At 37.6% G+C, this 11,374-nt stretch overlaps 1 protein-coding gene across 1 annotated transcript; it reads right to left on the reverse strand.

The window, feature by feature from the left end:
- On the reverse strand, positions 911 to 2,595 carry LOC109205651 (cell wall / vacuolar inhibitor of fructosidase 1-like). The gene is made up of 2 exons (XM_019368388.1): positions 2,201 to 2,595; positions 911 to 1,186 (listed from the first exon to the last, which is right to left on the reverse strand). Exons 1-2 carry the CDS (start codon positions 2,489 to 2,491, stop codon positions 977 to 979), a joined length of 501 nt encoding a protein of 166 aa, XP_019223933.1. The 5' UTR covers positions 2,492 to 2,595; the 3' UTR covers positions 911 to 976.

Genomic DNA, 11,374 nt, shown 5'->3' on the forward strand with positions numbered 1-11,374 from the left:
AAAAAAAAAAAATTCCCATATTTACTTTTAGACTTTAGTGTTGCTAATCTCAAAGTAAAAATTACTGCACTAGTATAATATTCGTATAATTTGACCAGCTGCAGTCGCTTGTACCCAACCTCTTCTTTATGTTACCAATTAATAATTTTGTACAACTATATTTGCAGTAGACTTTTAAGTGAACGATCTGAGTAATTACTTTTTAGGTTATTAAGGTTTAAATTGAAGAAAAATAAGAAAACCCAAGGACGAAAAAAAGAAAAGAAAAGGAAGAAATTATAAAATTTATAGTACAGACTATCTTTTTGGTTTCTCCATTCAGTGCCCGACATCTAATTAGTTTCGATTAACTCGAATCCTCACCATGTAATTCAATCTCCGATATTCTAAGTTGTTCCGACACGACAGTTTAGGTGTCGCATTCGTGTTGACATAATACTAGTATAGATATGGGTATGCGATCCGTACTGGATTTGGTCAAATAATTTTGGGTACTTTGATTACGGCGGACAGAAAAATTCGAGACGAAATACAATTTGATTCCCGAAATCAGAACCAAAACTAAGGTAAATTTGAAGAAAATAGCATACCTTATCTAGGAAATCAATCATTTACTTATCTACAACTTGAGAATAAAAAAGAAATCCACACTTTACAAGCTATATGTAAGTTCGGTAAAATTTCTCATAATTTAGAGATATTTTTGTATTATTTTTAACCGGATACCTACACCCGTATCCGTACTTGAATCTGTATACCCGAATATTAGAATTTACATTTCGAAGTATCGACCTCTATATCAGTATCCGTGTCGTACATCCACGCTCGTGTCCGAACAACTTAGCCGATATAATTTTTTCCTTAAAAACTTATATGACGTGGACTAGTAACTGAATAAGAGTGTTACACGTGTGAATAAAGAGATACCTCATAATAAATTCATGATCGATAATATTGTTACACTTGTATAAGAGTATCACAATAAATTTCTGACAATAGCTCTACCAACATCAGAAAGTTGATGAACTGCTATATTTAATGCAGAAATTGGTGATTTACTACCATTAAAATACTCTTCACATTCTTGTGCATCTCCAGATGAACCTATCATTCCATCTTCAGCAAATTTTGGATCCCCTTTTGTTAAAGCTTCAACTGCTTCAGGCAAACTTGCTGTTAAAATTACCTGTTGAAATTTCAACTTATTTTAATTGATTATAGTCTAAAAAGAATTAGTAGCTTAATCTAATTTGTAAATAAAAATATAAGAGATAAATAATTAAAGAAATTATATTGATTAAGCGTATAATGAATAAGATTCATTAACTATTGAATAAATATTCTCTATAAATAGAGAACAATCTCCGCTTTTCTAATTATTATAGGAATTAACCGTAACGTTTCATGTTTCCTCGAGTACATAGTACATAGTTTTAAACGACAATTTGCTACGACTACTAAATAATTGAGCTAAAAGCAATTCCTCCCATTTTGTTTGACACTATTTTCTTATGGGAAAAAGGCTAGAATTGTTCCTATACTATCGAAAATTAGTCACGTTTATATTCGTTTCTACTTTCGATCCAAATATACGCCTACCGTTAGTAAAGTATGCAAAATCATCCCATTTTACTAAGGTAAGGCTTATATTTGGACAGAAAGTGAAAACGGGTATAAACGTGACTAATTTTCGATAGTATAGGGATAATTTTGGCCATTTTCCCATTTTCTTATTAATCCGTTCTGAAAAGAATAGTATCAGTGGCTTAGCCACATAGTATGAAGAGTGTTCAGTTGAACAACCTTCATCGGAAAATTATACTATGCTATATAGAAAATCAAATTGTGTATATATACAAAAATTATTTTTTATACATATATATTTAACTTTAAACAACCTTCGCAAAAGTGCTGACTTCGCAACTAAATAGTACAATTCCAAATTTCTTTACGAAAAGTTTTTATCATCACACATACGTTATGATATGTTTAAGACCATAAGTTTCATAACCGATTTCTCTTATTAGATAAGTATATATAGATAATTAGCAAAATAAAAATACTGAGCATAAATATAAAAAATGACAATACTTATTATTATAGTGATTTATTTATTTGTTTATTCGTACCATTGTTTGTGTCAAGTTAAATTATGACGAACAAAGTAAAACGAAAGGTGTAAATAAATTTCTTAAATTACCTTATATGAAAAGGCACAGTTTTTCAAAGGATCTTTCCAAGCTGCCGGAGGATTAGAATGCCGGAGTTTCGATATTGTCACTGCAGCTTGATTAGCCTTAGATTTTATAGCATCGACCATAATTAGTGCTAACGTTGTAATATCCCCTGTTTCACTCCGTTTGTCCGAAAGCAGAGTTTTCAGACAAAGTTGGTAATTTGGTGTGTTCTTGCATGTAGTTTCTACTAGATTATTGGCATTTGTTTGTAGTAATATGGTTAGAAACATCATTAGGAAAATCAAATTCTTCATTTTTGAAGTTGGAAAAGAAAAGAGAGAGAGAGAAGCAAAGTTAGATTTTGCTATTGGAGAAATTTGAGGTTGGAGTGTGTTTTATAGAGGTGTTTTGGTTTTTATATAGATCCATTCTATTACGTGCAGAGACAGACCTATGTGTAATCATAAAGGGTCACCGGATTCGTAAATTTCGACAGAAATTTTGTGCAATCAAACCTATCTATAACAGTTATATTTTATAATAGCATTTTACTATAACGGTCAAGTTTTTTTTTGAACTATATAATAGGAGAGGTAGAGATAGACCAAAGAAGAATTGGGAGAAGTGATTAGGTAAGATATGACATTGCTCCGGCCCAATGAGGACATGATCATGGATAGAAAAGTGTGGAGGTTGAGAATTAAGGTAAAGGGTTAGGATAGGTCGCCTAGCCTTATCTGTGACAGTAGCTTTAGTACCGAGTCCATGTTATTTATATATTTTCGTATTCGCTTGACTACTGTAATTACTTGTTGTTGCTTTGGTTGCAGTACTCAGTTTATTTGTGCTTCGGTTTCTATTTGGTATGATTGCTGCTACTCTTCCTTTTATCTTTCTTAAGCCGAGGCTCTTACGAAAATAACATCTCTGCCTTCTTAAAAGTAGGGGTAAGGTCTGCATACATACTACCCACCTCAAACCCATTACACTGGGTATGTTGTTGTTGTTGGTCAAGTTTTCTTTTAAATCATATTTTCATGTTATATTATAATATATGTTCTCCGTAACAGCACTTCACTATAGCAGCCGAAAATATCGGAACAAACGAAGTAGTTATAAAGAGGCTTGACTGTATATGTACATGTGTATACCTTTAAAATGGTCAGTTTAAATTACTTAACACCCTATACACTAAAAGCCTTTAAAAAAACTGATTGAACAGAATACTAATGTCTTCGTCGCATTAATTAAAATTCTGAATCTGCCGCTAATTGTGTGCCTATCTCTTTCTCCTTTTCGGTGGGCTTGTGGGGAGAGAGAGTTTCTAAAGAAGACACGCTGCTTCTGAATATCTTTAGATCATTAAATCAGACTCTATATGATAAGACTTGGAACTACCAAAGTGTACACAAACCAAAAAGCATCACTGGCCCTTCTATTTGAAAAGGTGTGGATCCAATAATTTTAAGTTAGTGGAGTGTAGAATGTTATTCCCTTCTATCCATATTTAATATACGACAATATATTTTTTATTTTGAGTGTCGAGGTTGACGTGCTTTCAGCCTAATAGCTTCGGGCGCAACTTGCGTTTAAAAATTTAATGGTTTACGTGATTATATAATTCACACAAAATATCGTATTTCACTACGTATTCCACTTATGCAAGAGCCAAGATATCCATTGTCGAGAGTTATTATGCATACGATAATATTTAACTAGACATTAGGTTTTTAAGAAATAAAAGAAAGATTCTTGAAACATATTAAAAATATTAAATTTAATACTTTTAAAGTTATAAGAACATATTATTAAGGCAAAAATCATATAATATAGAACATAGAAATAGAGATAACGCATTATTCCTTTCGTTATCGTGATTGCGAAAGTGGGATGCATCATTTTATTGCCTTTTTCTTATCTCTTCTTTTTGGGTTGATTTCCTGGAAGCTCTCAATTATTGGCTCCAGGGGCATATATAGCATTAGAGTGACGAGTTTAATTGAACCCATAATTTTTTATGCGAAGCATAAATTTGTAAAAATCGATTAAAATTACAATAATAGTAGATATGAACGTATAATTTTAAATATATAATGGATTCAATGTTAAAAATCGTAAAAGTTGAACCTATAGAGTTTAAATTCTGAATCCAACACTGATCGGCTCTTCTTGTTTGATTAAAATGATATTATTAGATCATGGAGTGATGCAATACGTCTAGTGGTCGATAAAATTGCGCAATATTATTGGCGATGCATTTCTTTCTTTGAATGCTTGCGTATTATCCTTCACTATCTGTTTTCTAAAGATGGCAATGCAAAAAAAAAAAAAACAAAAAAAAAAAGAAGAAACAATTCAGAGATAATAACATTTTTTTGCTAATCCGTCGTTAAATACGATTAGCCAATTTTTTTTATTGGTTAGAAAATGTAGCTCGGTGCACAAAGTATCATGTATTCACGCAGGTCCAGGGAAGGGTCGCGCCTTAAGAGGTATAATGTAGATAGCCTATACTAATGCAAGTATTAGCGGCTACTTCTACTGCTTTGAACCCGTGACCTATAGGTCATACGGAAACAATTTTACCGTTGCTCCAAAATTAGTTAGATTTTTGTTGTTTGACGACAAAGTTTGTTCACCGCAAATTTCTGTTTTTTGTAGATTGTTCGTCAAATTTTGTTCAATCGTACTAGGTAAATTTCTCATGTAACTAATCATATATGATTGCTACTGTTATATATTATTCTTTTTTTTTTAAAAAAAAATTCTTGTATTTGTAACATGCTAGATCTTTAACATGAAATATATATACAACGTAAGACGGCCAATTAAAAACTTTTGAAACCACGACATGGCAAAATATTGAGATCTATTACCATTCCAGGTGAAACAACTACATGTCATTTGTCTTTATTTATTAACCACATAGCGGAGACACCTAGGATGTGTTTGGTACGAAGGAATGTTCTCCAATTTTTTCCAAGTTTGGCTGACTTAAATATTTTGGAAAATATTTCCCTTATGAATTCATTTTCCTCCAATTGGAGGAAAATATTTTCCTTATCAAAAGAAGGGAAAACATTTTCTAAAACTCTTTCTCAACCTTCCACACCCTATTCCCCACCCTCACCAACCCAGCCCACACCCCCACACCCAGCCCACAATCCCACCCCACGCCTACCTCACCCCACCCCCTCTCCCAAAATGGCCATTTTTTCGTTTTTTTTTTTGTTAATTTTAAATTTCTATTTTTTCGTTTTTCTGCACCACCCACCGCCCACCCCGCCAAATCCCGCCCCACTGCCCCCCTCTCCCCCCCACCCACCCAGTGGCCTACGCAGAATTTTTTATAAGCGGTGTCACGATTTTAAAGAGTGAACAAATAATAATTCACTATAATAACATGATAGAATTTATGGGTCCATCAACTTCTATAGAGAACCAGGTTCTCTATCAGGTTTGACAGTTACACACACACACAGAACATAAGTTAAATGACAGGAGGAATTTTACGTGGAAAATTTCCAGCTCAACGGGATTAAAAACCACGACCTACCCTTGTAGGATTCGACTTCATTAGTGAGCAACTTTTAGATTACAACCTATGCAACCTAGGAATTAAACTCTTAATCCCTCACTAACTTGTAATACACCTATTACAAGCCACTTTGCAATGACTTATTACAAAGACTTTGAAACTTGACTAGCTCTAGCCAAGACTTAAACACGCAGGTTTAAGGTTTACAAAGATGTTCCTATAAAGTGCTTCTAAATAAGCTGGATAGGAATTACAATTTGAAGAGCTGTTACAAAGTTACAACTCAACTAAGGACACACAATAACTCGATGTGGGAACTGGTCCGTAGTTGCTTTGTTCTTTGTTCTTGAGGCACTTGAAACTTGCTCGCTGAGTGGTCACGTGTGTGAGCTTGTGTAAGATTTCTAAGTTTTCAAGTGAGTTGTTTTACCTCCCTTGAATGCATATATACATGTGTGACCTCACCAAGAATGATGCAATCAAGGTAGGTAAGAAGTCTTCTCTGGAAAGTTGACTACAACACTGTTCTGCACAGTGGCGTGTGCAGGCAACAACTTTCTAGCTGCAGAGTTGACTTCGTACAGTCTCCTCGGGAACTGGTAGGGACCTGGTCCCTCAGCTGTTCCTTCCACTCTGAGGAGTTGAATCATATTCCATGTTGAGTCACAACCTGGAGTCTTGTGAACTTGAGGTCTTGTGAATGTGTAACAGGTTCTTTATCTGGTTCTGGGTAGTAAGTTTGTTAGATCATCAAAACATAATGTAAAGTACTTATAATCGAAGTACATGTAACCTATCAATTTTCCCCTTTTTGATGATGACAAACTCATAATTGAAAATCCTAAAAAGAGCCACAAAAGAACCATTGTGAACCAGAAGGGGCTTAAGTTTCCCCTGAAACTATGCATTCACCCTTTGTCAGTAACTGAACTTTTGGTTATTCAATTAAGTTCTTCTCTTCCCCCTTTTGGCATCATAAAAAGGACAGAACATGTTAGCAGCATAAAAAATTCTAGCATAGTTAACTCATGCCACTTATGTGCTCACAACATGATAGGAGACAGAAGTAAAAGAGCAGCAGCATAGATAGCAAAAGGGAAACTACTTCCATTAACCAGAATCAGACTATTACAGGCGGGAGTAGAGACATTGTTTTAGATCCACAGTCTAAAACAAACAAAAACAAATACCTAAAAAAAAAAAAAACATCACCAACAACAACTGAAAAAGATAGACACTGGAAACTAGACACTAAGGGGATATTCTTTAAGGACACTAGAGGAATAGGGCTTGGAAGAGGAAACAAGAGTTTGGAGGACAAGATCCATGTGAGCATTCGCGGACAGTTGCTCATTAAGCAGTCTATCTTTCAGGTCCTCCACCTGTTTCCTTAGTTCGACATTCTCCTTTGTTAGGCGTGCGACCTCTGCGCTGTGAGAACCGCTGGAACCAGGTACCTCTTGCAACTGACTGAGCTGATTCTCAAGAATCGCGTTCCTAGCCTTCAACTTTCGGATCTCCTCTGTGGCACTATTCTGAGCATTTATCAGCTGAGAGATTGGGGAAGTGCTTCCAACTCCTCTGACTTTGTCAATACACTCACACTCATCCAGAGTATTTTTTGAAATAGATTGCTTTTTGGTGCCCACCTTGGCCTGACCCAGAGGTACTTTGAAAAACTCAAAGACTTTTGTGAGAAAGAACTAATAAGGCAGTCCAGGATTCCCGTCTTTGAGGTTCTCTACCTTCTGCATATGCTCAACCATTATGGCAGACAAATTGATGGAGGAGAAATCGTCCAAAGTCTCCATAAGGAATAGGTCAGCTTTGGCTGCATCAGACCTTCTTTAAGCGCGGGGAAGCAAAACTTTGTTGACCATCCCAAAGAGTAGTTGATAAACTGGAAGGAGTGCCTTCTTATGCACATGTTCCCCATGCTATACTGCCTTGTCCTTGACAATGGCATTTCTGAAGTTTGGTGTGCAAGCACCCTGAACATATGACACTCATTCGGTAGGAACACCCAGAATTTGCCCCAATAAGGCAGAATCCGTCACTATGTCCACCCCATTTACCAGCACACAGATTTGATCACCATCTACTGTGAAGAGACTGGTGTAGAAACTCCGCACCTTGTCCTCATACACTATAGGAGCCTCACTTGTAAACAAAGTGGTCCACTGTTGAGCATCACACATAGCCACTAATTGTCTCTTCCCAGCACTCTCTAGAATGTCAGAGGCAAATGTGTGGCCCCACAGCACTTTTTGATTCCCCAGCTTCCTTTTCTCAGACCTCAGAGTTTCACTCACTTTTCCTTTCTTGAGGGAACCAGGTTCCTTATCATCCTCATCATCATTATCATCCCTCTTTCTTTTCAATGACTTGCCAATAGACTTTTTCTTCTCCGCTGACTTGCTCAGTCTATGTTCACCAAATTTCTCCACTTCTTCCTTATCAGACTTGTCACCATGCTTCTTCACTGTCTTGTCACTAGAACTTTTTGCCAACTTTTTACTGGAACCAGCAACATCGCTCTTGGAAGAACTCTCAGCACCCTTAGAGGTGTGCTTTTCGGATTGAGAGAGGGAGTGCTTCTTCCTTGAAGACTTGCGATATAGGGAACTAGGTTCCTCTTTGGTTTCCTCATCCACATTCGCTGCAGGAACATCCGTTGCTTGTACATCTTTTCCATCTTTGACCAACCTTCTCCTTCTTCTACTCCTTTTACTCTTCTTTAGGGCAAACTCTAGAGCCTCCTTTTGCTGCAACCAAGTAGTAGGTCGCTTAGGAGGTGGCTCTGAAGTTGCCACTGGCTTAGTCCTAGGCTTGATGAAACTGGCATACACCAAATCATTTGCGTCTTCTTCACTGTCAGGATTTGTCTCAGGCACCACCATATTCAAGGGCTCAACATCAAAGTGGGGAGAAGGAGCGTGATCAACACTGACCTGGTCAGATGACTCCTGACCTGGATTCTCCATGGAGGGATCGGGTTCATTATTTGGGGCCTCAGTAGTATCATCTTGTGCCGGCTGTTCAAAAGGCACAATTACTCCCTCTTCTTCTGTTCCTTCCCCTTGTGGCTCAGACCCTCCTGCACATTTTTCTATAATGACCCCTTCTGACGCAATGGACAAATTATTCTCTATTTCCTCCTTTTCTTGTGGTTCCATGGTGATTTCAATAGACGAAGGAGTGATGCCTTCAGACTCATCACTTGTCCAGGAGATCTCAAACTCTTCATTATTAGCCACCGGTTCTTCACTCAAGTGCTCAGCCCTGGATAGAGTGGAAGGTTCCTGAACGAGGTTCCCTTGTTCACCCTGATGATTCTGTTTGTCTGGTGAGAGTGGAGGAGGACAGACATCTTCAGACTTGCTTAAAGGAGGAGTAGACTCGGAGAGGGTAGGAATAAGAGTGGAGTGTAGAGGAGAATCTTCTTTAGGGTTTGGAGAGAGATTCACCGCTGAACTTCTCACTGGTGAGGACTCAATCACAGTGTTATCAGGCATACTATCGGTTGCTTGATATTCAGACATGATGAGATTATTCTCAAGGGACTGTGGATTTGAGAAGAGAGAATACACACAGGGAATTTTTGAGTTTGGAAGAGAAAGGGTTGTGATGTTGGTTTAATTATGATGAGGGACACATTCTGAAACGACAGCACCCTTTTTGCTTGGGAGATGTATCGATTAGAGAAAGGAGTGACGTTTGGGTTGTGACGTATTGGATGAAAAGACACGACTTTAAAGAGACTGTCACGCTGATGATGATGTGGCATTGTTTTTTGTTCATTTTAAATTGTGTATGAAAGAACAAAGAAACCATTAACCTGCGTTAGAGAACTAGGTTCCCTAATAGGTTTGGCAAGTGAGTTTTATCCCCTTATTCATCATGCACTGCTGCATCTGCTTCTGTAGTCATCATGCGTGTCTACCTGTAATGGTATAGAGGTGAGTCAGACTTAGCCAGAAAATACTTTAGCTAGCTTTTACCTGACTATGACTTTCATAACCAATAATGAGGAACCAGGTTCTTAGTTGTGTTTCATCATCCCCCAGTGCAAGGCGATCCTTCTCAGAATGCTTTCTTCCCAGGGCTTTTGGTGAAGATGTTTGCAACTTGATCTTTAACAATCACTGTATTTGGCCCTCTTGAGTTGGACTCAAGTTCTTCTAATTCGTTGCTTGGTCCATAGCTCTTTGTTGCTTAGTCCATAGTACTTGACCACAGCAGGATGTTGATCATACATATTCTGCTTCAGTTGTTGAGAGTGCCATTGAATTCTGCTTCCTTGAGCATTATGAGACAAGATATGACCTCAGAGACTGTCCCAATTCAGGCGAGCTTTTCCTATCCATTTACTTGGAGGACAGTAGAGAACCAGGTTCTGTGTTCTTCTAGGATACCTCAAGATACTTACATTTTCCATCCTTCATATGAGAATACCTTGGATTTGACTGAAACTTTGCACATAACTCAACTCTGACCACTATGTCTAGTCTACTTGCAGTGAGATACAGGAGTGATTCAGTGATGTCTCTATGCAAAAGTCCTCTTTCCAACAACTTGTTTTTCAGCTTCTGTTGTTGTAGACGCGGGACCTGGTTCCTTGCTGGAATTAATGGGCGTTCTCTACCTTGATCAGTATTTCTGTTCTCTTTTGAGACGAGTAGGTCAGGAGGATTCCTCCATCTCTTCTACCATCAGATTTTCAAAGCTGACCTTTCCCATTGTTGAGAACATGATAGTTATACCTAGATATCCTTACTTGAGTCAGCAGCTTTGGTCAAAATGTTTGCTAACCCTTCATCAATTAATACTGACCATGCCCAAATTTTCAAGAGTCCTTTTCTTCTCTTCAACAACTCTATCTAAGGTGGTGTTCTTTAAGCCAAATGGTTGAGTAGTTCTTCTTTCAACATAGCATTCGTTCACTTATGGCATTGTCCAAACCTGTTCCATGATTTAGTCTGATGCAAGCCACGTTTGTTTCTATTGGGTCCTGGATCTTCTTGACAAAAACCACAATTTCTTGAAAGGTCTCATCCTTGGTTCTGAAGTGTTGTCTGCCCCTTTTTGGGCTTGAATAAAGATCTGACATGCTTTTCTTTTGCACAGGCAGTGCACACTTATGATACTTGTTACTCAACTTGATCAGATCATGAACTAGGTTCTTCAGATCCAGTTTGTTTAGAGATAGACACCGTGCAATGCTTCAGACTTTTGTCCCATGATTCAGTATTGTTTTTAACAGCTTCCAACCAACTTATGTCTCCACTCTGCAGAAGCTCAATCACAGCAACATACGTACTCTTGTATCTTTTGGTTACAGCAACACCTCACTAGTCACAGGCTTTGAGGTTGTGAATATCCCGGACAAGCATTCCACCTTATTTCCTTTGGCACAAATTTTCCAACTCCTAGAGCGTACCCCCTTTTTAACCATTTTCGAAAAGGGTACACTCTCTCCTTGCAGGGCTTTTTAGTGAAGGAAGATTAATTGTATTTCCAGTGCAGTCCTTTGAGCAGCCATTGTTCATGTGTCATTATTGGCTGCTTTCCTTCACTGCTCCCTGCACAAGGAAATCAAGGGTTAGATTTAGGAACCCAAACAAGTTTGGGTCCCTTGTTAAGAGAATAATGATGAATG

This window comes from Nicotiana attenuata, chromosome 2 (genome assembly GCF_001879085.1).
Source record: "Nicotiana attenuata strain UT chromosome 2, NIATTr2, whole genome shotgun sequence".
NCBI classification, from domain to species: Eukaryota; Viridiplantae; Streptophyta; class Magnoliopsida; order Solanales; family Solanaceae; genus Nicotiana; species Nicotiana attenuata.

Excerpts from the sequence above, each read along its gene's own strand:
- LOC109205651 (XM_019368388.1), bottom strand. The coding sequence starts at position 2,491 with ATGAAGAATTTGATTTTCCTAATGATGTTTCTAACCATATTACTACAA. Across the intron at positions 1,187-2,200 it reads ACTGTGCCTTTTCATATAAG|GTAATTTTAACAGCAAGTTT; the intron begins GTAATTTAAGAA and ends AAATTTCAACAG.